The sequence below is a fragment of the Zasmidium cellare genome (assembly GCF_010093935.1).
Source record: "Zasmidium cellare ATCC 36951 unplaced genomic scaffold M409scaffold_3, whole genome shotgun sequence".
In the NCBI taxonomy this organism is placed as follows: domain Eukaryota; kingdom Fungi; phylum Ascomycota; class Dothideomycetes; order Mycosphaerellales; family Mycosphaerellaceae; genus Zasmidium; species Zasmidium cellare.
The window spans coordinates 1,123,815-1,149,473 of NW_022986947.1; the positions used below are offsets into that span (position 1 = coordinate 1,123,815).

Below are 25,659 nucleotides of genomic sequence, written 5' to 3' on the forward strand. Positions count from 1 at the left end.
CGCGCACGTCGACAAGAATTAGGAGTCGTGACATCTAAACCCACCAAATGGACGAACTTCCGAACGAGCTGTTGGCATGCATCGCTGAACGCTGCGACTTCACATCGCTCAAAACATCGCGACTACTAAACAACAAGTGGCATGCCATCAGTACACCGCTGGTTTTTGAGCATTTCTACATGGGACTGTTCGATCATTCTCTGTCGAAACTAGAGTGTCTGGCTTCGTCGTCGCTAGCAAAGCATGTCAAGAAACTCACATTCTATTGCGACGTGCTGCCAGCATACACGCGTGCCGATTGGGAGCGGGAAGTAGATGCTAGGTTTGGCCACTTGTATCATTACAAGAACGATGTGGACGCTGAATGTCAAGCGTACAAAGACCTTGTGCAGGAGCAGCAAGATTGGGATCATTCACAACAAGGCCAGAAGTTTCAGGATTGTTTTCTTAGCCTTCGAAATCTAACAGAAGTCAGCGCCATTCGGACGACCGCTGGAAATATCGATGCGAACTAGTGGCCGATTTGGAGAAGACTTACAGAGCGCTGCCTCGTTGGCCCAGACCAATGGAAGAAGCGCAACCATGCGCAACCGTTCATTCTCGTTGACTCCCTCGATAGCGGTGTAGATGCACGAGCAGCACTTGCATTGCTTGAGGCCATGGGTGAACGCGTATCTCGCGGACTGCGACCTATCACCAAGTTGCAGCTCCAGCTGGTCTGCAAGAACTTCTACTTCATGAGGCCCCTCGGTCACGACGGCTGGGCTCAGCCTGTGCCATTGTGTTACAGCAATGCAGTCAAGCCGAAGATACGGACTGCATTCGCAAACCTAACAGATCTGTCTTTGTACGTCGAGGCGCCTTTTGACTGGGAGCACTTCGGTGGGATTCTGGCGGACTTCTCAGAATTCCTCTACGTGGCCAAGCAGTTACGCTCTCTTCGCTTCTGGTTCGAGTACCTTGAGGACTTCAGCGGAAACTGGCCAGGGGGCAATCGTCTCTACACGGATCAGATCGGCTTCTTCTCGCAGAACACTGTGGTATGGCCCAAGATTGAGCATCTGGCGCTCAAGGTCAACATTCCATCATGCAAGTTGCTTCCCTTCTTGAAGCTTCATGCAAGCACGTTGAAGTCTCTTGAACTTCGACATATGTTTGTGCAAGACGTACCGTTACTGCTAGAAGGCATTCCCGGGGCGCTCCAATTGGATCACGTCTACATTCAGGGACTTTGGCATTATGGCCCTGGTCTACCACAGGAGGAACTCGACGACGAAACGAATGTCTGCTTCCTCAGCTACAGCACGGATTGTGATCGAGTGTATGAGACTTGGATGAAGAGATATCTCCTTCGTCATACCCCCAGGATGCCTGATTTGCGCGATGATCCACTCGTCCGCATCAAGACCGGACATGGCATGAATCTGGTTGACTATGAGCCCATTTTTGAAGATCGAACTACTCACCTCGACTATTCGTCTGTTGCAAGTGAGGATTGATACTTCAACTTGCCTATCCGTGAGAGATCCAGAGGCTACACGTACTTACTTCTATGGGTACATGTCGTGCTCTAATGCTCATTCGCTCACGCCATTACCATGCAAATACTCAGGTATTGATCATGAATCACCAGACCCCACGGAAAACATCAGACGGTACCTTTTTCTTGTTCTCAGCAGTCAAGCTCTGTGCTTGCAATGCGACTCCGCCTTTGCCGGTGTTTCCAAAGGCAAGCTGCTCACGGCTGTGAAGCAAGTTCGCTTCCTCCTTCGTGACTTGCTCTGGGTCGGTGGCTATCTTCGGCATGATCTTTTCGGCGGCGTCGTGGAAGAGGACGAGTATCGGTGATGGAGTTGATGATATGTTAACTTCTCAATCAAATTGTACATTTCAAACCTCTATCTTGACGTTCATTGTGTTGGTGGATTGCCCTTGAGCTGCGTTGGCAGTCATGTGACAGTGATTTAGAGTTTAGGCTAAGTTGAACGTCTCTCGGTGAATGCTGCCCAACCTCCTTTGCAAATCTTCATTTTTACGCGCGGACACAGTACACCCTCTCACCGCCGGCTCTACTGCACGGTGCCGGCTGACAGCAACCGGACTGTTGGATACTCGGGACCAGTCGTTGGATTGACTCGCCGACTCGGCAAAGGAGCACGGAAGAAGGCACTCCGTTATACGGGCGTCACATTTGAAACGCTTGGGCGGCAATGCACTCTCACTGTACGAAGTTGTCGTCGTTTGCAACGAGTACGATGTGCTGCGCGCGGTGATTACGACTGGACTCCCGCGAAACAACATCAACAGGAGAGCATTGGGCGAATCTGATCAAAAGCTGCAGCCTGTCGGCTTCTGGTGACTCTGAGCAAGGTTCACAAAGCAACGTGCCCACTTATCACCCAGAAGCGATCGCTCCGCCAGACGTCAACAGAGAGAGACGAGTCACTTGATCGAAGTGCCATGCGGCTTACCGATCACGTCCAGGATCATTGCAGGTTCAATGCCCGTCCCATGCTTCCAGCTCGGCAGTGACGCGCAGCTCGACCACGACTCAGTAGTGCCGAATCAGAGGCCTTCCAGCGTCTCTCCCGGCGCTCGCTACCTGCTCGCTACACACGGCTGTGAGGATGGAGGGCAGAGTGATCCCTGTGCAAATGGACGGCGCGGTCCTTCCGAAGCCACAAATCTGCAGGACTATGCTCGATCACTTCCCTCGATCACTCTCCTGCGGCGAAGCTTGAACTCTGACTGGACAACAGAGATAAAAGAAAGTGCACACCAACGTTGGTATCCTTGAGCCCAACCACATGTCAGGCCATGTGTAATATTTCTCGTTTCCATGCATATACTACAGGATTACGCTTGCTACTCGCGTGAAACAGAATCCAGCTGTTGATGATGTGTCGCTTGCTGATGTCCCTCCCGGCTACCCATACAAAAACTTTTTGGACGTCATGCCATCTCTTTGCGAAAGAAGGCCCGGCGCCCTGGGGAAGGAAAGCAGAAGGCCGTGCTTCTAGTCATGTGGGATCATTTTTCGCCGATACTTTGCTTTTGCTACATCGAGGCAGGCGTATATCGATCTGGTGTGACCGTTGGAGATCGGTCGGCGTGTCGTGTAGGGGTGGTATTGGCGCTCAGTTGACTTCTCTGCCGCACTTCTGGCACTTCTTGCCAGGAATGACCCAGACTACCTGCCCACGGTTCAGACAGTCGGGACACCGCTTGCCTGGTACCTGTTGACGAAAGTTAGTAGGTCATCAAGTCGCTCAACACTGTCCACAACGCACTGGCATTCTCCGGATCGGCGGGGTGTCTGTGAATGTCTGTGCCAGCTCGAGCTCGACCTCATCGTCTTGAGGCGAGCACAGCACAGCGGGCAGCTGCTCGATACCCAGACTGAGCAGGATTGCGTGTTGCTCGGGGCTGTACGACATCTTCGAGGGTGGAGTGTGGTGTGTTGGTTGATGAGTAGTGAGCTGTGGAAGGAGTTGTGCTTGAGAGTTTGATCTTTTCGCAAAAGAAAGCGTAGGCTGAGGAAATTATGGCGGGCGGAAATGACAGAAGTTTGTGGCGATTCTGCCATGAGCCATGTGGCGGACGAGTCTTTATACCCTACCCTGTGAGTTGGACTGATGTTTCTACGACCAGGTAGCGGTGGGCAGGCATTGGGGCGGTTCGTGGCCGATACTACTGCTGTGTCCTCCCGGGGGCAAGCAGGGCTGTGAGAGAGCTAATATGCAGTGACCTGGATATCATTGTTAGGATTCGTACTGTGCTTGAGACCGCTACCTGGTTCACGTCTCTTGTTAGACTGTTACGCTAGCACGAACGAAAAGTCCAGCCGGGGGTCTGCATCTGCTGATGCAAGTGACCGACCGTCCAAAGATGACGGCGATATGGAACATGGGGTTGAGGTGGGTTTCCGAAGTGAGAAGTTACGACATGTTATCAGGGCGCAAATTCTCTCGGGGCCAGGTCATCTGGACTTCAGGTCCCGACGAAAACGCTGCCCGAGAATCAAACTCAATTGAAGGATCATGAGGATTTGACAGCGGAAGATGGCAGCAGCTTGCCAAATCGGTGTGCTCGAGGGCGGGTCGTGCCATATCATGCCGTGCTGCCGTGCGCACTTGCTGCTGGGTCCCGTCGCTGAGAGGGAAAGCCAGAGCCATTGCAAAACATCATGGGCGCGATCATGGTCATCGCGGTTCCACGTAAACAGGGGTGAGCACGCCGGGATCCGTCCATGACTGCCGTTGGTCATTTCTGATCACAAGCGGGCACAGCGTGCGGTTCGTGACATATCAAGCAACAAGTATGATCTCCTGAGTATGTGCGCGGGTGCATTCTGATACGAGCGCAGCGAGGTTTGCGACTGGTATGAATTTACTGCCCGAGTTGCTTCTGCAGTAGTGGCTGTGGTAGCGCTTTCGGCTGGCAGATCCTCGACGGGCGAACGCATGATCCCTGCCAGCCTGCTCGGAAGGGTGGAAGGTGAACCTATATCTCTGCTCACCATCTCTTCTGAGGAAAAGGTCGATGATGACGACGCAGACGCTGCGCCCACTCGTGGACAGAGCGTGTGATCAGGCTGATCCTTGTACAGATGCTCATCCCAGTCTGACTCGTTATCTCAATAATTGCTAGTCGCATGATGCTCATGCCCGGCTCACTTATCGCTGGCAGCCGCTGGTGTGGGGAGTCTGGGTAACCTGCGCTGAGTCCTGACCACCACCTGACAGGTCCAAATCGCGGTCTCAGCGCTTCTCTCGTGTAACTCCAAGCAACGACCACCGAGAGTGATCTGCGAACGCGCATTCCAAGTGAGAAGCAATCGGACCCGTCTCCTGAACGGCAACACAAGCGCCCACATCACCTCCGTTTTGGTGCAACCTGCGTTTCGGTCAGGAAAAGTAACAAGATCATAACATCTTGCTCCAGCGAAATACGCTTTCCCAACTTCGGTGTTGCTCCATACGCACGGCATGAAACCCTTCAAGTCACATGGGATTCCCAAGAGACTGTGTCGAATGACGCTATTTTCCGAATAGGGTTCTCCATTTCAAGCTCTCAAGTTAAATCAGAGGAGATGCCGATGCCGTACCGAGACCCACCGCCATTTTACACGGGGCCTGATCCAGCGCAGATCGACAGCGGTGGCCAGTATCGATGTTCGGCTGCGATCTCGCCCGCCCCATGTTGATGCAGGATTCACCAGGAAGTGAGATCTAATGGATCTCTTTGCGAGATCGCCCTGTTTCGGACTCAGGCAGTTTTGACTTGTATATCCAGAAGCAGCTTGCCGCCATTGACCTTGGAATCTTCTCCCCGAAGATGAACGAGGACTTGGCCTCGCGGCAACCGATCGATTCGATAAGCAGCCCATCCAAGCAAGCGATCTTTTTGCGCCAAGGCATCGTCCATCACTTTGAATCTAGCAGAAAAAGTCAGCGCACGTGCCCCAGACCGTAATCGAACTTTAGCGCAATATGGCTTTGCGGAAGACTGCGATCCCCAGGATTGTCCCATGCCGTGCGACTCAAGGTGCTCAATCCAATGTCGGCAGCGGTGTACTCGGGCTCGACTAGTGCCGGGCACGAGCGCCGGCATCCACATGGCCGGGAGACGCTGTGCTTTGACTTCAGGTCTCTGAGCGCTACATGATCGTAGACAAGTCCACATGGGGCCCTTAACGTTTTCGCTGTGTTGCCATGCCACGGCAACATCCCGACACTGCGCAAAACACGATCAAGCTCGAGCGAGCGTCAAGGACCAGTCGAAGGCAGACACGATAGTGCAACACCCTGCTGACTTGGTCCCGACAGAGGCAGTAAGCAGTCGTGGTGCGAGAGATGCGCCAATGATCGGAGTTGCGTTCTCGCTCGTGTGTGACATTCTGACACAAGAGAAGGACTTACCGTAGGAAGCTCAATTCAGGGACCACTTGCTGCACTCCAGAAAACTCCAAACCTACGGCACAGTGGGTCAGTTTTTTCAGTGCTTCGCGTAAAGCTGCACACACTCCATATGACTTACAGTCGCCTCCAAAGTCAGGGTCTCGACTATGCCGCAACGTCGAGCGCCTTTTGTATTCTCCTCCCTTGTTCTTCCCACCGCGAGGGATCTGTCCGTCCTCCGCCTCGGCTTTGCTCTCGACGTGCAGCTCACACTTGACGTATACGCTTGGTATGTCATCTTCGCGACCGAGACCTTGGGCAGCCAGAAGTCTGACCTTGACATCTAGTGCGATTCGATTCGGGGCTGGCTGCTGGCCTTCGACTGGCAGATAACCCTTGGGCTTGAGAACCCATCCTCCCGTGCCCTCAAATTGTGCTGCATTGAGCATCATTGCAGCGTTCATCTGTACCTATGGTCAGCCTCTGTATGCCTTTGTCTGGACTTGAATATATATCTTCGCACCGTTTGGAAGTTCAAGGCAACCTGGGAGCAGTCAGTATACGTGAAGAATCTTCGAAAAAGTATCCTTCTTACCATTTGGATGCCAAAACGCCAGAATGGCACCGGATCGAGGTTCGATGATCGAAGTCGGCTACCCTTGGGGTACGCTCGCATCAAGTGATGTAAGTTATGCTCAAAGAGCTTCTTCGGTTGCTTCTCGCAAGCCTCTAGCAGCTTGCTTTCGCCCAACGAGAATACGTGCGTGGGGATCGCTGCGGCTTCTTGATCAAAGCTGTCAAAGTGGAACGCACGCGTGAAGACGCCCAAGTTGCTCAGACTTTCGATGATCTTGCCTTTCTTCACTGCCTCGGCAGCATCTTCGTCTCCACTAGAGTCTTTATCGTTGCCATTCTTTGAAGGCGACTTGTTGGGATCGGCTTTGGCTTTGGCTTTCTCGGGTGTTGAGTACTTCACCTTCACCAAGATGGTGTTCTTCAGGCTCTCTAACGTTGGCATTGGCGTCGAATCCGAGAAATCCTTCGGCATGCGTTGGAGGTAAGCACCCCAATAGTCGTTGATGAGCTCGACAACGATCTCCTGCTGCGGGGGATGGCAGTGGACCTCAAGGGACACGATCAAAGGTAGGTCGCTCCTGCTAAAGGCGTAGTCGCGGACTGCCTCGCACACCTTGCGAAATGGCATCTCCTTGGTTGCGGTGTAGCCATGATACACAACTGGTTCGTCTCTGCTCGAATTGGTGCGCCAAGGGGTGGGCATAAGCTTATCATCCGCAGTAGCAAGATCGGTGTCTGCTCTCTGTGGATTGGAACGAGATCGTAGACGACTGAGGCCCTTTTTGAGAAGGCCACCAAGGTTCTTCACATCGCGGTCCTCGGTATTGCTAGCCTCCTCAGCTTCTGAAGATGACGGGGATCCCCCATCCCAGAGATCGATCTCTATGCACCGACATGCGCGTTTGAGGACATTCTTGTAGGAATCGGCCGTGGACTTGCCCCAGAGCTGGTTCCCCGACAGATACGTGTTGTGGGAACTGGAGATGAAGTAATGGGCCAACGGGTGGCTGGTGTCTGCCTCTAACGGCAGTGCAGCTGAAGACTCCGGCTTTTGAAGGTTCTCGAGATACTTTTCGAATGATTGATAGCCCTTCGGGTCCTGTTCGAAAGCCTGCTTGGCGTAGTGCTTGACGCGGTCAGTGAGGCCGGGCTTGGTGTCCATGGTGGGTGTCGTCAGCTGCGAAAAGCATGAGGGAGGCGACCGCAATGAAGGTTACCAGGTACTTCGATTTATGAAAGAAGCAGCAGAAGAAGCAGCAACCACGTTTTGCTGTGATCAGCGAGCGTACAAAGGCACAGCCCAGCTGAAGCTCACCGCCGCGGCGCAGCTGAAGCCATTGTTTGGCCGACGGAGCGCAAATACTACGCGATGGCACGCCTACAAGAATGGTTGTGCCTGGAGAGCACCACTTGCTGCGCAGCCTGAATGGTTATCGTCGCGACGCACCTGAAGAAGCCCATACGAATGCGAAGAAACGTGGGTGGCTGTGATGACGCGAGCATGCAGCCGAGCTCCTGACTGACTGACTGACTGACTGCACGTCTTCTCTTCCGCGGACACATTCTCTCGATGACCGCAGCGTCTCCTGCCGACTGAACGACGCGTAGAGCCATGAAGTCTCGTGCAGATGCTGAGCGCGACGTCGCCTCGTGGGGCTTCTTGCATATCTTCACCTGGACTGATGGACCGTATGTCCGCCCAATGTCACTGCGCCATCGACGCACGCTGATCGGTCCTCCAAGAAACGCCTACTATCCACCCCACAAGCACTCTGGCTTGACGACACATCTCATTCTTCGTGGCGAGCTTACGATAACGTATCCAGACGATGCAAAACCTACGAAAGAGACGTTTGGCGCAGGGGCGAGGGTAGATGTTGATGCAGGACGGCGACATGAGGTATGGATGGGTAAAGAAGGCTGCACGTACGTGATAGGAGAGTGAATGAAATGAAGTGGAAGCAATGGAAATCGGGCATGTGTGAGACTTTGCATACGGAGGACTGGTCAACATGGCTTAAAGGTGGGCTACGTCCTTTCAATCGCGATGTCCACGTAGAGGTGAGGTGTTACCGCGGTGCTGCAAGACTAGGAGATGCGTGAAAGTGTGAAGGTGAGAGGAAAGCCAGTTTGCTTGGAGCATGTGACAACGCGACGAATTCATTCACTTCAGGTGAGTCTTGGCAACCTAAAATGAATGCTTAGCGAGCGGCCAATGCGCCTGCGAAATCGCGCAATCAAAGCAACTCAACTCAATGAACAGCTTCATTTGTGTCCATCACAAACGCGCCTTCCACTTTTGTCGCCCAGCCAAGCACGCACACCTGCCACTTCCGACCGCGACATCATCGCCGTTCTGAAGTTCGACTTCCTCCTCAGCTCACACGACACCACCTCTTCCCTCACCAGGACAAACTCGATGTCGCAGTCATTCATTCAGAAATATGGCGATCCCACCACATAACACCTACATGAGCATTCCGCCCCCACCATTACCCGAGTTCTACATGTCGAAGGAGGCGACAGCCGATGCTGGATCCTCCACCAGGGGTACCGACGACCTTGGACGGAAGAAATATCCACCAATCCCTGGAGACGGCACGGATGAGCGGCGGGAGTACATCAGGACGAGGAGAACGTCAGACATCTCTTCCTCCCTTGTGGTCTATCACGTTTGCCGCATCTGCCTTCGTCCTCGAAGTGCGCGCTATCATCGTGAGCATCCGATCCCAATCGATGGCGTGCCGCCACCACCTGGCATCTGTAGACGATGTCGCGTCACTTCTGTGGACGAGTCAAAATCATTGGTGGACGTGGTGGAGCACCATGAGAGCCATGGACCAAAGATAGGAGTCAAAAGTCTCGTGGTTGATGAGGACTACCTGCCTGCTCGTGCAGCGAGATCGAGACGTGTCAACTATGACCTAGATGAGGTTGAGTGGAGAGAGCTTGAGCCACCCCCGGCAGAGCAATCGCCTCCACGTAAGAAAGAGTACATCTACCGGCACATTCTTGTCGCGGTTCCGCCACCTCCAATTCATCCACCTCCACCAACAGCCCCTCCGCAAATGGCACATCTACCAACGCCAGATCCCCCAAAAGCACAGCCTCCAGAGCCAACATTCATCTACGTGCCGAAGCCCGACGTCAAGTCAACAGCACAGGATGCAATTGACTCGATCAGCGAGAAGTCGGCCCACAGTTCAAGGCACACACGATACGAGATTCGCCATGTCAAACAGAGTGCCCCCAAAGAGCCATCGATCTCCGAAGAATCTGTTTCTCGGCATATTGAACACAAGAAGACCACGGCGCCAAAGGCAAGAGTTGAACTTGAAGTCCGAAGCTCTTATGCAGTGAGCGATGCTTCGAAACCGGAATGGACAGAGAGCCAAATTCAGAGGCTTGCAAGGGACGAAGTTGAGCGCTATCGGCGAGCGGAGCGTAGCATGGACGCACACGGCGATGCTTATGCGCATGGTCGAATGGTACCCGTGGAACGCGTGCCTGTCGTACCTGTCGAACGTCGTATTGAGGCACAGCGGGATATCAAAGAAGAGATGCCCTGGAAGAAGGAAGCAGTTGAAAAGCAGAGTCAACCAGCATATGCTATGAGGGAAAGGGAATACAGGGTCAGGTCAAAGAGCAAAGATCGTGAGGAGGAGATCCATATCACACGTAGGAGTGGGGCGAGACGGCAAGTGGATGATTTTCCATCCTCGAAACCCGCGAGGCCACCACTTCCTTCTGATACTTCGTCGGACAAGACCCGATGGCCAGCGCAAGAAACCACAAAGTCGATCTACGAGCAAGACACAACGTTCTTGAGGTGCTCTGGACAGCCGCAATGGGGTGCAGGGGATAGCAGCGGTGCAGAGGTGTTGCAAGCCAAGCAGAAGCAAGTACACAACGCCAATGTGCAGCACAAGCAGACGAAAACCAGCCACTGGGTAGACTACGAACCCCCGCAACCAAAGACTCAGATTTACGAGCGCGAAGTAGAGGTGGCGGAATCAGGACTGGACTATTCGAGAACTTCCAGACGTCCTGAATATCCAAAGAACCGCCATGAAGAGCGAATCACGATGGAATACGACCGCCGTGATTCGGGCGTGGATGGGCTGGCGCAGATCCAGGGCAAGCAGAAGGCTCAGCAGCGCACTCAAGACGTCGAATTGCCGTACCCACCTGATGGCTTGAACCCGCCAGTCCCCATGCCCTCACCTTCATCCCACACTTCCAGACCTACAAAAAGCGCAATGCGAAACGACAACGAAGACAGTGAGTACTACTACAAACTCCGCACAGTACAGCCTGCCGACGAAGCAACCTATCTCCGGAGCGAGAGAGATGGCATATACTATAGGGAGGATTCAGAGTATTTGCACCGTCGCAAAGCAGCAGCAGCAGACCCGACGATTTCAGAAGCACCGTCGGCAAATCGAAAGAACATAGGAGCACGGCGGCCAAGCGATGTCTCTAGTCGAGTACGTTTCGCTAACAAAGTGGCGATCTCACCGACACCTCCAGGGAGCGATGCAAGTTCGGTACGAGATCACCGCCAGGGCCAGGTGAAGGAGAAAGGTCCGGAGGGGGTGATTGACTTTGCATACGGGCGGAGAGGTGGCGCTCCAGGTCGTGTCGCCGTCGAAGAGTACGACTACCATACTGAACAAGCTGCGAGATACCCACCGCAGACCAAGTATCGGAGGGAGGAACAGGGCGGCCCTATGAGGCCAGAGCCTCGAGGTCGCCGGCCTTCTGGAGATACCGAGACGGCCACTGCGCCAATTACTCTTCCGGTGGACATGCGGATGCTGGCTCGAGCACAAAGTGAATCTCCTTCGCGCGAGAAGCTCATCGCAGCAGCCAGGCGTCGACGAGAGGACGGACTTGGACCGTACACAATCGAGCATGAACGTAGCGTCAGCCTCGAGGCATATGACGGCAGCAGTGTGGGTAGCGATGCAGCACCTCCTAAGCACAAGCACCGTCGCGAGGACCGAGAGCGTGCTGGGCAACGAGGCAAGCGGTGAGGAAGTGCTTCCCCGAAGCCTGGCAAGTCCTCACATCCTGAGAAGTCCTTGATGACTTCCATTGGTGAGCCGGTGTTGAGGATCACAGAAGATGTGCTGAAGAACCTCTTCTAGAAGTACCTAGTCTGCATGAAAAGTTGTGGTTCCCTAAAGCTTTGTTCCCTGTGCGTATTTTCCATCTCGAAAAGCTTGAAGTCATGTGGTCGATGCTATGCGAGATGTTTGAGATTCGACCAGGTGAGGTCTGGGCAAACCAATCATACGCCTGCAAATGCGTGTTCAAGCCGGTTTGCTGCCCCTGGTTGTTTAGCCGACGCTCTGGTTCGCGTTTTGTTTGGTTCCATGTCATACAGCAAGGAACAACGACGAGTCGAGCTGTGTCAATCTTGCTTCACGATCGCCTTTTCTTTGCTTGGGTCCTAAAAACGCTCGTCCGTTGAATCGTGACGCAGTGATGGCTGTGAGTCGCACAGCAGCCAAATTATAAACTGGTCGTGAGTTCCACATTCCAATTCTTGCTTCGTCACCTGCGCGACTGTACCCGTTTCCTGGCTCGGATACCTGCATACCACTTACGACCTACTGGAGACACCATCGCACTATCAACCATGCGTTTTTCGGCATTAATACCAGTGGTATTCATTACCGCGTCCTTCATTCTCACATTTCTGTGTCTCTTTGCCGGGTCGCGGAAGGGTTTATTGGAGGATTATGCTGTGCTCACTCTGAACACTTCACGCATTGGATATGATGTGTTCGACAATTCGGACTCATCATCATCAGATAATGCCGTAACTTCGTATGTTGGGACCGATGCTCGGATAATGTGCACGTGCTGACCATTCTTCGCAGAATCATCGACAACATCGGAGACTCCATCCAGGATGAGATCGAGGAAGGCATAAACGATGTAGCGCAAGACCTCGGCATCCACGACTTCTACTCGGCGCATCTGATGAACTACTGTGAGGGCTTCTACGTTCCAGGCGCGACTCCAAACAGCACGGTCTCGAAGTCGCAGATTCACAAGAATGTCACCGAGTGCTCAAACCGCACGGCGATGTACAACTTCGACCCGCAGCAGATCATCCAGAAAGAGCTGAACAATAGCGTTGGGGACGGAGTTGTCAATCTGGTCAACGATCTGGACTGGCCTGAAGACATCACCAATGGAATAAGAGCATTGCAGGTCGCAGCAAAGGCGACCTTCGTGCTGTACTGCATCGCTATCGGCTTCATCGGAATCGCCTTGATCCTGGCCGTTGTCAGCATCTTCTCCGACGGACGTCTGAGCGCTCTGCTCAACGTCATGGTGGATTGGCTTGCATTCCTGGTCATAGGCATTGCCAGTGCCATCGCTACGGCCATAGCGGTTAAGGGAGCTTCTGTGATCAACAGGTATGGCGATGACATTGGCGTGAGCGCTCAGCAGGGGAACAAGTTCATGATTCTGACCTGGATCGCGACCGGCTTGATGCTACTGGCGAGCATTGTCTGGTGTTTCGACTGCATCGTTGGTGGACGCCGTCGCGTTTCGAGGCCGAAGTACAACTGATGCAGGCTGACAGATCAGGCATGTGATGGGAGTGATTACTTTGGAGGCGGAGAGCACAGCGAGAGAGCGAGTCTTTTGTTAGATGCGATGAGATACCCCTGATGAAATGGATGGACGAACGATCTTGATGAGTTTTATGTGTATTTCCGAAAGCTTCTCAGCCTCAATGCTCCAACGCTCTTAACACCCTATTCGCTTCGTTCCACGTTGAACTGCCTCAGCCTGGCCGTGACTGTGCCATTGCGGAAGACGACGGGAATGGCTTGCACAGAGCTGCTGTGCGCTGCTCTTCATCGAGAATGATATCGAGCATTGAGAGGTGAGGTTGACAAGGTAATAAGGTGGTTGGCTGACCGCTACGCCGACGGCCTGAGGCGGCGATGACTAAGGAATCTACTGGCGCCCGCAACGTCATCCCTCATCTTCCGAAACAACACGCCAGGAGATCGCCGTGTTTCTTTTGAAGGCTCACATGCATATCCGCCAACTTCCATATCACTCCTAAGAGCTCTGTGCCCCGCAGACTCCAATGGCTTAGATAGTCCTTCATCACTGCTAGAGTATCTCTTTTCACCGCTGGACGTTGATTGAGAATTGAGAATTGGAATTCCGCCACAGCCATGGAGTTGACACAGCCGGCAGACATCAACACCTGGCACGCGAAGATCGCGCTTAAGATCGCCAAGAAGCTCAGGTCCGACAAGCAATACACCCAGGCTGCCATTGACAAGAAGGATAAGAAGGAATCCGCGAAGCTCCAGAAGAGAAATCGAAGACCGGCCACAGCGGCTCCAGCTGTAGAGGCCAATGAGTTGGGAGAGCGCATTGACTATGGACCTTCATTCAGCGATGCTACTACGCTCGCCTCTTCCAGGAAGTACTCAAAGACTGAAAAAGACCATGGCGATATGATGCATCGACTGGCCCATCATGACTCTTTTGACTCCCTTCTCGATAAGCCATATATGAAAGAACAGCTGCGGGACCCGTACTTCTCTTCGACGGATCCTCAGAAAATGGTGGAAAGACCTCGCTCAGAGAAAGACGAAGCCAGAATAGCGTCACTGCCAGACGAGCTGTGGGAGCGAATTGCCAGTTTCATGGAGCCCGTTGATGCCGCGAATTTGGCCTACTCCACCAAAACACTCTACAAGAAGCTCCTCGGATTCTCCCCCTTCGCCGCCCTCGATGAGCCAGACAACAAACATCACAAGATTGCCTTCCTCCATCAATTCGACCACAAACATCCCAGACATCTACTCTGTTTCCCCTGTGGCAAATATCACCGACGCCTGACACCCGGCAAAGAGGCCCTCAAGATCGAATTCTTCAAGTTCCCAGTTTTCGACTGCCCCAACGTCAAGAACTCCGTGCTTCCACGCATGCGCATCACCCATGGCCGCTACCTACCGTACTACTTCGTCCAACTCGCCCTCCGCGCATCTCGCCACCACCCAAGCTACGGAATCGACCACACGACTCTCGCCAGGCGCTGGAAATGCAAAGACAGCGACTGGAAACACCGCTCCCGCTTCCTTGTCCACGACGACCGCCTTCTCATGCGCGTCGTCTCTCAAGTCTACACCCCACCCGCCAAAGACCTCACCGAAACCGCCGAACGCCACATCCTCTACGACCGCGAAGAATACACGCCCTTCTTCTCCGTCTGCGCGCACTGGAAGGACGGCGATTTGATGAAAATCTGCAAATGCATGATGTCCCATGTCCCCGCTCCCCCGGATCCATACCATAAACAGATTCAGCGAAGCTTCAAATTATCCGCCTCCGCCGCACGTCCAGACTTCATCGTGCGCGGCTGCGATGAGTGCCGCCCTGCGAGGCGATGCCCCGAGTGTCCGACAGAGTACCTGGTCGAAGTGCAGATGATCGAAGACACAAACGACAAAGTCAACCCCTTCAAACATGCCCTAGTCGTCACGAGATGGAGCGATCTAGGCGATGGGAGTAGTCCGTATACCTCTCCCGAATGGGCTGCGATCCACGGCGTCAATGCCGCTGGATATGACAGTTTCAGTAATGTGGGCAGGAGAGCTGTAGGAGGGATCTTTGAGTCGCAGGTCAGCGGCGCGATTCCGGGGCAGAGGTTGATTAGTTTGAACCCGAGCAATAAGAAGTCGGGCGATGATGGACATGGTTGGTATTAATTCACGAAGGGTTGGAGAGGAGAAATCAGTGGCGTCAGGAAACATCGGTCGTCTGAAGGAGGAGTATCAGGCGTCCGGGCGAGATCTCGGAGGCGCAGGAACAGAATGACACGAACTTCGAAAGGGTACCACGCGCGTCACAACAGCTTTGCAGCAGTTCAGCAGTCTAATAGTCTACGCGTACCTCTAATAATCATCAACTCAGCATCAGCATCAAACATCAGCAGCCACGCAACCGATTAGGTGCATGAAATTGTAGTAGTCCTTTCCATCTACCCAGAAACCCCCAAAACGCCCGTGAATTCACTCACTCGCTCATTCCCACACCACAACACGATAGCTTTTTGGGGATCACTCAAGCAGAGCTCTACTCCGCCAACACCATGCGCAACATCGCCACGAACTGCGGCATCATCTTATGCACCTCGGAGATGTCTGGCTTGAGCGGCTCGCCCGCCGTCCGCTTCAGCATATCCTGTCGCTTCTGGCGACGTTTGCGTTCGGCGGCGATGGGGTCGGCTTCTTCCTCGTCGCCGGATTCGGAGAACTCGTCGTCGTCGTCGTCCATGTTCAGGTCTTGTAAGTCCATTGGGTTCAGGCCGAAGTCGTCCGGCTTGAAGGTAGCTGACAGACCGGCTACTGCGTCGGATTCTTGACCACCGGAAGCCATCTTCTGGCGGGTCTTGTCTGAGTGCCATCGCTTGCGGGCCGTTTGCCATTTGATCAGGCTGTTGATCTCTTGCAAGACGATGTCCCGATCGACTTGTTTCATTTCTAGTGCGCCTTGGAAGAGGGCGTTCATGTCCAGCTTGCCACCCTTGGGGCCATTGCGGAGGAAGTCGAGAATGCCTTCGATCCAGATCATCAGCTTGTCGAAGAGGCCGTTGTCGTGCATGTGGACTTCGTGGATGAACTTGTACAGGTCTTCTTCGTGTCTTTCGCAGAGGTCGATGAAGCTCTGGACGGTTTGGTTGGGATCCGCAGAGACGTCTTGACGCTGCGCCTTCTCGATCGTTTGGATAGCGTCGTCTGCGAAGCGTGCAAAGTCTGTGACGCTGTTGTACACGTTCGCACTCTTGTACACGCGCACAAGTGGTTCGTAGAAGATGGTGAAGAGATCGCGGAACAGTCGTAATGTGTTCGACTCTTCCACCATTTCCAGCATCATCCGCTTGTCCCTTTGTCGAGTATGAAGCTTCAGGAGCTGCTTCAATCGTGCAAACAGCTCTGCGCCTTGGCGCATTTCTTCGTCAACATTCTCAACGGCATTGTCCCAAGCCACGTAGGCATTGAAAGCTCTGCCAATCTGTTCACTTGACAACTCAGGCTCGATCTCGTCACTCTGAAGGACCTTGATAAGCAGATCCACTTGCTCCTCCTTGGCGCTTAACTTCACTGTTTCTTTGATGTCCTCGTCAGCTTCGATATAGTTCTTGATCTTCACCGTATAGTCTGGCTCATCGATCTTTGTGGTCAGGCTGTCTATTGACTTTTGCAGAGTCCGAATGCCGTCACCCACAGCAAGACCGAAGATTCGTTGGAGCAGCGACTTCGTTCCAAGAGGTTGAGCCATGAAGATGTCAAGGACGCTGGCCATGACCGCGGCCGGATTCGTGAACCGAATGACCTGCTTCAAGGCCGTGTACGGGACCAAGCTATGTATCCGCTTGAATTGGGCAAAAAGCTCTGGAGAGTTGTCTTCGGCGAGGAACAGGTGGTACAGTGTCGCAGCGACCTCTATCCGAAGCCATTCGGCAAATTTCTTGTACTCAGGATCCAGGTCTGCGATCTTCTCCTTCCTCTTGATCTCGGCAAACAGATTTCGCAGTCCGTTGCTCTCGACAACGCTGCGTCTGAACTTCTCCATATGCACGTCCAGCTCTCTTGCACGTTGTCTCGCGATCTCGAAGAATTGTCGCTGCTCTTCCAGACGTTTCTCGTCCATGTGCTTCCTTCGTTCAATGTCATATTTCTCTTCGTCGGTCGGTTTGATAGGGTCTTCCGCCAAGAAGTCATGCATCGCTTTTGAGTTGGCAATTGCTTCATTTTGAAGAAAGTTGCGCAGGAATGCCCTGAGCGAGACTCGTTGTTCTTCTCTGTGCAAGACTGTGTCGGCAATAGGCTCTGGAGCTGAACTCGTAGTAAGCTCTCTGGACGATTCGACCGATGGGCGAGGAGAGGGAGCGGCCAGCGATACTCGAGATGCGTTGCGGCTATGTCTGCTGCTTGGTGTACTGCTACCAGTCCATGAAGAGAGGTAGGCGCGGAAGCCACCGCCTTGTTCGGGGGTGTCTGGGGTTGGAGCGATTGTGCCCTGGGTGGATATGGAGGAGAGACTGTCAGTGTCATCATCGTCCCGACCGCTGTAGATCGACTGTGCCTTGTTCTTCCTAGGGAGTGGTGGCAGGACTTTGCCAGGCAGCTCTAAGCGCAGCTTTTTGTGCATTCGAGAGAAGTCGCCGAATCTCCTGGCGACGTATATCTCACCCTCATCGTTACGCTTCACCCGCAGTAAGAACTCTGCATGCTTATGATGCCGCACATGCCTCTTGACGCTGATCAAGCGAACACCAGCAACGTTGACGTCCCAGCCGTTAATCATGTGTCCTTCTGGCATGTTGACGACAAGGCCACTTTCGTTCGCGCCTCTTTCAACCACCTCCATTTCGGAGAAGCGTATGCGCTCTTCATATCCTGAAGCTGTGGGTATTCCAGAAACCATCATCAGCTCCACGAGCTTCGTAGCTTTCTGAGCCAACTTTGCTCTTTTGGTCTGCTCCAGCCGATCCTCCGCTGAAGAGATGTGTTTTGTTGCAAAGCTTTCCAAGAAGGTCTGCAGCTTATCCTGCCAGAACTCCTTCTCCTTGGCCTGATTGAGGAATGGAAAGTTTCGTACATGGTGGACGAAGATGTATCGTAGCAATGGCAGTTCTGATTCCTCTGGCGGAACCTCGCCCTTGTCTGAGCGGAAGGGAGCCCCAAATCGCTGGAGGGCGGTGGGATGTGATAGCTCGCGGATCTCCCACTGTGTCTGGTGGGATATGAGCTCGCGCTTGAGGTAATGCTCTTGTTTGCCTGTAAGAATCGAGCCCGGCGGGGGTTGGGATATCGCAGACTCCATGGTGGCCGTGGAGTGAGGATTTCGCTGCAGCCGTTGCCGAAGGGCTTGTTCCTGGATCTCTTGCTCTTCCTGCTCCTCTGGCGCGTCAACAAAGACTGTCTCAGCTCTCTTCGGCGGGGGCATGTCGGGAGTGACCTCTATCTGCGGCGGTGCCTCTTCTCTGGGCTTGCCATTGGGTACGGCCGCCATCGTGGGCGTCTGAAATGCTTGGATCGTGGAAGTACTGCCAGAGTGGAGCAACGAACGCGGGGTCTCAGCGAGTGTGTAAGAGAATAGGTTATCTCAGGGCCATGAGGAGGACGGAGATGCTGTCAAATACCCGCAATAACACGCGGCGACCCAGGTGCGGTCAGGCGCTATGTATACACGTTGACCTCTGTTGCAGCAATCGCAGGGCAGATGACGCAGTACCGCGGTCGTTTAGTTAGCGCCTGCCCATGAGACAGCACCTGGGCAGAAATGGAGGCGAAGCAGAGTCACGGCAGAGCTGCGGTCGCCCAGAGTCGCAATGTGAGCTGCAACAAGTGATGGTGTCGGCGCAACGAAGACTGTGTGCTGACTAGATTCCTCGCAATGCTAATACGTGTATCGAGGTCCGGTCCTTGCTGATCTCACGCTGGCGTCGCGGTTTGCGCTGCGACCATACCCTCATCATCCCACTCCCGCCGGCTCCCTCCGCCCGCCGGATCGACGCCGGTGGGGAACGAGCTTAATCATCTCCGCCTTGCCAAGCTGTCAACTCTCAGCACCACCAAGGCCTTGACTGACATGTGACGCCTGAGGCTGCATTGGCGTGACATACACCGCGTCCAGCTGTCTTTGCTGTTACGCGTTGAGGTGAAACGTCACTACTTGACGTCTGTCAGGCACATTTTCCGCATGTCACAAAGTTTCCCCCTGGCACCAAGCCTGCCAACTAGCAACAAGGCGCGTTTTCTTGGTTGCAAACCAAACGCAGACAATTGCCACCAGGGCATGATAGCATCTATTCGCCACACCAAAGAGTGAGAGATCACCGCGTCGAGCACAAGTCATCGAAACGAAGTCTTTGATGAAGTGGTTCGGATCGTCTCTTCTGCTCAGTCCTCGGATCTCTCTGGTGTGAGACAGACGAAAATGATGGTCGACATCATGCCTGGGGAATCTTGTAGAGCAGAATTTCCTCGACATGTACCAGCTTCAACTGCAACAGCGAGGTGGTAGTCTGAAGATATATCCGCACTCAGGCTGATGAAAACTGGAGAGAACCAGGGCTGTCGCTCACTAGCCCCGAACTCAGCTCGAGAGCGGCTACCCGAAACAGACGACCGTCTTTGGTGCATTTGGAGGATAGACGAGCTGCCCTATCGTCAACTGGAATCCTCATCATCATCGCCGTGACATAAGCACTCCACCGTTTCAAGCGAACTGCACACCTGTCTGACTACTGAACCATTTAAAGCTGAGCCTCAACCCCAAACTAGTAAATCTCGACTCCGTCCAGCAACATCATGTCATCGACGAAAAACGCACTGCACCGAGCGTTCGGGATCGATGTCGCTGCACACGGCGATCTGGGGAATACGACACTCGACCCAAATGTTAACCTGGAAGTCATCGCACTGGGCCTTTCCCGGACTGGCACGACGTCCTTGCAACTCGCTCTGACCAAGCTCGGATTTGGTCCTTCACATCAGGTACAAACAATCGCCATCCACTTCCCATGAGGGACTAATCATTGAAAGGGCGTCGACGCATTCCGCAGTCTTCCCCGGAGAGAAGCATTTATACAACTCAACAAGAAGCTCCTCAACCGAACATGGCAGGCTGGCGATCCAGCCCTCAGCGCACGTCTCCGCGATTTAATGAAAGGATACCGCTCCAGCACAGACAACCCCCTCTGCTTTCTGCCTGATGAGGTCTACGCTGCTTATCCCAATGCCAAATACATCCTCACCACACGACCAGATGGGAAGAATGGCTGGTGGAAGAGCATAATGGACGCGGCGGGCTGGCACACTCGCCGGGACTTTGGTCGATACGTCTTTCGCTTCCTCATTTGGCCTGTAAAATTCCTGCGCCGGACGGATGACAACGTACAAGACGCACATCGGCTTTGTGAACAGAAACACGGTGGTTTCGATGCGGACCTTTACGACAAGCACAACGCTCATGTCCAGAAACTCATTCCTAAAGATCAGCTGCTGGTGTATGATGTTCGAGAGGGCTGGGACCCGCTATGTAAATTTTTGGAAGTCGCTGTGCCGAACGAGGAGTTCCCAAAGCTTAACGAGACCGGAGCGATGCAGAAGATCTACTTTGGAATGATGATGTACGGCGCCTTTTACTGGACAATTTACGCTGGGGGTGCTGCGGTCGCAGCGTATATCGCGTGGAATCCTCAGCTCATCGCAGGCTTGCTTTCCAGATCGCAAGATTACGTCCAGAGTACAATGCAAAAGTCCGGCTTGCGGTGAGGTAGAGGTGGTGGCGACCAGGCTGAGAATTGTACAAGGTCGTCATTACGTGAATTGTCATGAAGTTCGTGGACTCGTTCCAGGGGCGTTCATCTTACGATAGAGGCTTTTGCCCATAGCAGACGACGCTGCTGTAAGTTAGCGAAGAACTGGAAATAATATCGAAGATCAAACTCACCCTTTCTGCCACCCATGATATTTCCTCGTGACGGTCTCTTTCCTGACCTTGGCAATCAGTATCTGGGCCTCTTGCGGCGACCAGCCCAGAACACGCGTGAACGGTGCCATGGTGAATCCCTCCAGGCCCTCGAGAAAGTTCAGACAAGAATACCGCCCAATTTCCTTCATCCTGGGATCCTTCGGCCAGTCATTCACAGGTCGTTTCACCATTTTCGACTTGACATTGGTAAATCCAGCGTCCTCTAGCAGCTCAGGGAAAGCATCGATCTTTGGAATGGGCTTCCCGATCTTCTCGAATGCCTCTTCCAACTGACCCCACCACTGATTGCTCGGTGAGTCTGCAGCTACCGTGCCGTCGTCGCTGAACGTCCCACACTCCATTTCAACAATTTCAAACCAAGCACCGGGTTTGAGGGCATTGTAGACCTTTTTATAGAGATCTGCGTGGGAGGCGACTGAGCCCATGAGGAATCGGCCGTGGATGAGGTCGAATCTGGTGTCGCCGTATGTCCTGTGAACGCTTAGTACGCCAATGCTCCTACGTTGCCAGGACAGTCGACATACCATTCCTGCTCGAAGTCATCGACATCGAATTTACAGTTCGGCGGCACCCAGTTCGGTTGCACAGGCGAAAGGTCTATGCCCAACACCTCACACTCGGGATACTCATCCGCCATGTCTATACACCATATTCCCGTGCCCGTGCCCAGATCTAATACCTCTTTCGGATCCTCGAGAGGACATAGATGTAACTTGCCATCTAGCTGTAGCTTTTGATTGTGATGCTCAATGTCCATCCGGTTCAACTCCATCTCGTCGTTGGGAAAGTGATATGAGCCTGCTTTGTAGGCATGGTAGCGTCGGCCGTGTTCGAATTGGTATCGTGTTACTGAGGACGTGAGGGTTGTGGATGAGCTGGCGAGGGAGGCTCTGATGAAGACTTTTGGTCAGCTTTCAATCGCGACTGACGTCTTCCCCATCCGTGAACTTACCTATCGCCGCCAAAGGTAGAGTCGTGCTCATGCTCATCAGCCTCCATGGTGTCACGAATGACTGTGGAAGTGTCCGGCTGGTGGAACATTGTCCTCTTACCACGCAAGTGGAGTCATGATGAGCCGACTTACCAGCGCAACGGCACGCCTCCTCACTGGCTACACAGCGAAGCTGTGAGATGGCAGGCAATCTCGGCAACGACATGCACACGACCACCTACCCAAGCAAAGAGATTCGCGGTGAGCGGTCATGGCCCAGAACAGACGGACGACGCGCCGTTCGGTTGGCCTCGAACTTTGTTCTTCTGTTTCTCCACGAAACAACTCTACACACACGCTACGGACACGATGACCGACTTTCAGTGCACAAGATCTACCGGAGCTCGATTGGCGGGAACGATTGAAAAGGCCAGGAAGGCTTGCATATGCCACGGCAGACTAAGGTAGGATGAGCATTAGACTTGCAGGCAGCTCGCCTAATCGAAGACCGGTAGCTGTGCTGAAGGGTCTGGAGAGACGAAGATGTCGCTGCAGTCGTCTTTGTCGCGAGCGGTGATCCTCGGTGCCGACGTGCTGCGCTCGCGAGACGTTCTGCAGAGGAGGCGGGTCCACATTCCAGGATTGAGGATTATGCGAAGTCGCACAATGATCTTCTTGCATCCACAACATATGCAAGATCTGTGCCACTATCCAATCGATATACCACCATGGCGACTATCAAGGGTGTTCACCTCATTGGCAGTATCCAAGCCCCAGACGCAGAGTCTGCCATGAGGAGAGTCTGCACTGGCCTTCCCGGAAGACTGAAGCGTGTCCCTGATGGCGAGACTGGCAGTCGAAACTACTTTACATTATGGCAGTACTACCTGTTCAAGGTTGCGCCGCAGATGATGGTGTCTTTTGAAGATAATACCGAAAGTGCAAAGAGAGTGTTTACGGACGAGGAGGTCGACGAAGGCATTGAGCAATTGAAGAAAGCTGGTATCGAGACTGGCTACGATGATGCAGCGATCGAGAGTTATGCTGTCTTTAAAAGATTACGCGATGAGGGAGTCATACCTCAAGGAGTGAAGTTCCAGGTCGGAATACCCTCGTTCGTTGCTCGCAACATCTAGCCCGGTAGGCCTTTGCTGACGTTTTTCAGTGTCGCGAGCGTCGTCTCTGTCTTCGTTGAAGCAGCCTTTCAACCAAAAGTATATCCCATCTACGAAGAAGCTCTCTTTCGAGCGCTTCGTGTCTTGCAAGATAAGATCCCACACGAGGATCTAGCCATCCAGCTTGGTACGTTAGGAAGACGGGATACCTCGCCGTGACGCGCACCACGACAACATCTCTGACCAGACCGTCTCAGATCTCGCCGTCGATACTGCTTTCTGGGAAGGCGCTTATCTCACGCCGTGGTTCAAAGACAAATTCAACGTCAAAGACTATGTGACAGAATACCTCCTTCGAATGATCGAACACGTCGACCAAGACGTCGAACTTGGTATCCACAACTGCTAGTAAGTGTGAAAGGTGGTAACCCCATATCAGACCCGCAGATCCCAGGGCTGACGTCCTTCCGAGTGGTGACATGAACCACCAGCATTGGTTCGAGCCAACCTCTCTAAGAGCCGTAGTCGATCGAGGTCTACGTTTATTCGAGAAGTCCTCTCACAAGATCAACTGGTTCCACTTACCAGTCCCTGTGAGCACCATGGAAACTCTGGAGGCATTTCTTGCCCCGCTGTCCGATCTGGTGCCGAAGTTGAAGGAGAATAACACGGATCTAGTTCTCGGGCTTGTTCAGTACGACGACGAAGGGGGTACCAGGAAACGAATCGACGCAGCGAGCAAATTCGTTTCGGAGTTCGAGATCGCAACCGAGTGTGGATGGGGTCGAACGCCAGAAGACCAAATCGACAACATCATGGAGTTATCCTGTGGACTTTCACAGCCCGTATCTTGATCGATATTGAGGAGGACTAATTTCAATGACAGTGACGATGCGTTTGAGCGAGGCAGAGAAGGTGTGAGTCGCTTGGAGAGTGGCAACGGAGAGTCAGCACAGAATACAGTTGCGATGGCTGCATAGAGCAATTATTCTTGATTACTAGGTGCGTTCTAGACTTCACTTACATACCGCCTAGTTTACGCACGGACCGCACATGCTCGCTATAATACAAGGCCCGACGGAATGCGAACGCGATAAGAACTTCAGCCTTGCATTTGTTCAATTTGAATCCCTCTCATTCATCCAACACAGCCTTCGCCATTTATCGCACAATGTCAACTTACGCAGGCGATCCCAAAGCCTTCGACATCAAGTCCTTCGTAGGAGAATTGCCCGGAGAATGCCTCTGCGGCAACATCAAAGTCACCATCATCAACAAGCCCAAGCTCTTCGAAGAACGCAATGGACACCAATGCTTTTGCAGCAACTGCAGAAAATTCAGCGGCTGTGCTGGATCGAACAATATGGTCATCGAGCAGGAAAATGTGCGAGTCTCTGATCCCAAGGGGTTTCTGAAAACGTACGAAGACAGCAATACGGGGAGTGGCAAGATGACGCCCAGGTCGTTTTGTGGGAATTGTAGCAGGTATGCCATTCTAGACCTGGCCATGGTCTGCAGCAACTGATATTTGCAGCCCCATCTATTCCCTTCCAACAGACGACGCAGACGAGTTCTACGTCCTTCCCCTCGGCATCTTCCCAAGAATACCAGCACCGGCCTTCGAGCTGTTTTCAGCACACAAGCACGACTGGCAGGCACACAACGAAGGAGTGAAGCGATACAAGTTCATGTCTAGCAGCGGTGAGATGGGATGGTCCAAAACTCCAATCCAATCCATCCAAACCAGCAAATCCTCCCCAAGACCCGAACCCCCTCTCCCAAAATCTACTTCCCAACCGTCGCCATCCTCCTCCCCAACTCCTGCCCCGCAACCGCATCAATAAACTCCGTACACCCCTCCACCTTCCCCCCACTCCCCTCCATCCTCAACATCAAAATAATCTCATTGACAACCGCATCCTCGTACCCCTTGACGAACATATGGAAATCCCCTCGCACCACCGCCTTCTTCCGCCCCTCGTCCACCACCAGATCCGTGATCTGGATGTCCCAGGTCCGCAGGTTGGATGTCATGCCGAGCATGTGTTGCTGCCATTCGGGGCCCGAGAGGGCTTTCTGGAGGGGTGGGAAGGTGGAGACGAAGTGCGAGTGGCCGTAGTCCATGACTGTCATGATGAAACTCTTGGATTAGTCTTGCGAATTTCATAGCAGTTGGGTTTGTGTTACGAACCGAATGTGGGGATGGTGTGCGAGAGGATGAGGGCGCTGTCGACGGTGTTGCCGCCAGGTTGCGTCGGGTTGCAGGATTTGACGAAGCTCTTGGCTGTGGTCTCGAGGGTGGAATATAGGGATTCCGACATGGTCGTTCTATTAGCAGTAGGAAATATCCTTGTGTCCTTGGGTGGTCTTGGGGAGTCGTGATAAGATAGCTCAAGTTAGAAGATTAAGGCGGCCTGTTTTGGGGCGTCTTGAGGACAGTAGTCAAGGTCGATGGTATGTATAAGGAGTTAGACTTAAGTGCGACGAAACTCCATAACATGCATAGATGTTTCGGATTAGGCTTCAATGTTAATCCTGCTCCTACAATGTTGTCATCAGCGAGCTGAGAGCAAGCTGCATCCCG

General features: G+C 53.3%; 13 protein-coding genes across 13 annotated transcripts; 8 read left to right on the top strand and 5 right to left on the bottom strand.

Annotated features, from left to right (window-relative positions):
• Window positions 1-47: 47 nt before the first annotated feature.
• Window positions 48-1,848, top strand: M409DRAFT_50191 (uncharacterized protein; the record flags this gene model as incomplete). The annotated part of the gene is made up of 3 exons (XM_033811475.1): window positions 48-470; window positions 516-1,488; window positions 1,613-1,848. The coding sequence occupies 3 exons, from the start codon at window positions 48-50 to the stop codon at window positions 1,846-1,848; spliced, it is 1,632 nt and encodes a 543-aa protein (XP_033673391.1).
• A 1,289-nt stretch (window positions 1,849-3,137) lies between these two features.
• M409DRAFT_17737 (uncharacterized protein) lies at window positions 3,138-3,437 on the bottom strand (the record flags this gene model as incomplete). The annotated part of the gene is made up of 2 exons (XM_033804189.1): window positions 3,138-3,236; window positions 3,291-3,437. The coding sequence occupies 2 exons, from the start codon at window positions 3,435-3,437 to the stop codon at window positions 3,138-3,140; spliced, it is 246 nt and encodes an 81-aa protein (XP_033673392.1).
• A 1,831-nt stretch (window positions 3,438-5,268) lies between these two features.
• Window positions 5,269-7,638, bottom strand: M409DRAFT_17738 (uncharacterized protein; the record flags this gene model as incomplete). Its single annotated transcript, XM_033804190.1, has 5 exons — window positions 5,269-5,437; window positions 5,922-5,973; window positions 6,040-6,364; window positions 6,424-6,444; window positions 6,496-7,638. 5 exons carry the CDS (start codon window positions 7,636-7,638, stop codon window positions 5,269-5,271), a joined length of 1,710 nt encoding a protein of 569 aa, XP_033673393.1.
• Window positions 7,639-8,088: 450 nt separating this feature from the next.
• On the top strand, window positions 8,089-8,421 carry M409DRAFT_63170 (uncharacterized protein; the record flags this gene model as incomplete). The annotated part of the gene is made up of 2 exons (XM_033815470.1): window positions 8,089-8,165; window positions 8,220-8,421. The coding sequence occupies 2 exons, from the start codon at window positions 8,089-8,091 to the stop codon at window positions 8,419-8,421; spliced, it is 279 nt and encodes a 92-aa protein (XP_033673394.1).
• A 499-nt stretch (window positions 8,422-8,920) lies between these two features.
• Window positions 8,921-11,512, top strand: M409DRAFT_17739 (uncharacterized protein; the record flags this gene model as incomplete). The annotated part of the gene is made up of 1 exon (XM_033804191.1): window positions 8,921-11,512. The coding sequence occupies one exon, from the start codon at window positions 8,921-8,923 to the stop codon at window positions 11,510-11,512; it is 2,592 nt and encodes an 863-aa protein (XP_033673395.1).
• Window positions 11,513-12,120: 608 nt separating this feature from the next.
• On the top strand, window positions 12,121-13,067 carry M409DRAFT_50195 (uncharacterized protein; the record flags this gene model as incomplete). The annotated part of the gene is made up of 2 exons (XM_033811476.1): window positions 12,121-12,311; window positions 12,365-13,067. 2 exons carry the CDS (start codon window positions 12,121-12,123, stop codon window positions 13,065-13,067), a joined length of 894 nt encoding a protein of 297 aa, XP_033673396.1.
• Window positions 13,068-13,687: 620 nt separating this feature from the next.
• M409DRAFT_17741 (uncharacterized protein) lies at window positions 13,688-15,232 on the top strand (the record flags this gene model as incomplete). The annotated part of the gene is made up of 1 exon (XM_033804192.1): window positions 13,688-15,232. The coding sequence occupies one exon, from the start codon at window positions 13,688-13,690 to the stop codon at window positions 15,230-15,232; it is 1,545 nt and encodes a 514-aa protein (XP_033673397.1).
• A 367-nt stretch (window positions 15,233-15,599) lies between these two features.
• M409DRAFT_63173 (uncharacterized protein) lies at window positions 15,600-18,353 on the bottom strand (the record flags this gene model as incomplete). Its single annotated transcript, XM_033815471.1, has 1 exon — window positions 15,600-18,353. One exon carries the CDS (start codon window positions 18,351-18,353, stop codon window positions 15,600-15,602), a length of 2,754 nt encoding a protein of 917 aa, XP_033673398.1.
• Window positions 18,354-19,843: 1,490 nt separating this feature from the next.
• On the top strand, window positions 19,844-20,809 carry M409DRAFT_17743 (uncharacterized protein; the record flags this gene model as incomplete). Its single annotated transcript, XM_033804193.1, has 2 exons — window positions 19,844-20,029; window positions 20,078-20,809. 2 exons carry the CDS (start codon window positions 19,844-19,846, stop codon window positions 20,807-20,809), a joined length of 918 nt encoding a protein of 305 aa, XP_033673399.1.
• Window positions 20,810-20,903: 94 nt separating this feature from the next.
• Window positions 20,904-22,028, bottom strand: M409DRAFT_17744 (uncharacterized protein; the record flags this gene model as incomplete). Its single annotated transcript, XM_033804194.1, has 4 exons — window positions 20,904-20,937; window positions 20,988-21,500; window positions 21,554-21,919; window positions 21,982-22,028. 4 exons carry the CDS (start codon window positions 22,026-22,028, stop codon window positions 20,904-20,906), a joined length of 960 nt encoding a protein of 319 aa, XP_033673400.1.
• A 660-nt stretch (window positions 22,029-22,688) lies between these two features.
• Window positions 22,689-23,929, top strand: M409DRAFT_63175 (uncharacterized protein; the record flags this gene model as incomplete). Its single annotated transcript, XM_033815472.1, has 4 exons — window positions 22,689-23,074; window positions 23,126-23,262; window positions 23,333-23,483; window positions 23,548-23,929. The coding sequence occupies 4 exons, from the start codon at window positions 22,689-22,691 to the stop codon at window positions 23,927-23,929; spliced, it is 1,056 nt and encodes a 351-aa protein (XP_033673401.1).
• Window positions 23,930-24,246: 317 nt separating this feature from the next.
• Window positions 24,247-24,600, top strand: M409DRAFT_17746 (uncharacterized protein; the record flags this gene model as incomplete). Its single annotated transcript, XM_033804195.1, has 1 exon — window positions 24,247-24,600. One exon carries the CDS (start codon window positions 24,247-24,249, stop codon window positions 24,598-24,600), a length of 354 nt encoding a protein of 117 aa, XP_033673402.1.
• A 260-nt stretch (window positions 24,601-24,860) lies between these two features.
• M409DRAFT_17747 (uncharacterized protein) lies at window positions 24,861-25,396 on the bottom strand (the record flags this gene model as incomplete). The annotated part of the gene is made up of 2 exons (XM_033804196.1): window positions 24,861-25,201; window positions 25,267-25,396. 2 exons carry the CDS (start codon window positions 25,394-25,396, stop codon window positions 24,861-24,863), a joined length of 471 nt encoding a protein of 156 aa, XP_033673403.1.
• Between the last annotated feature and the right edge of the window lie 263 nt (window positions 25,397-25,659).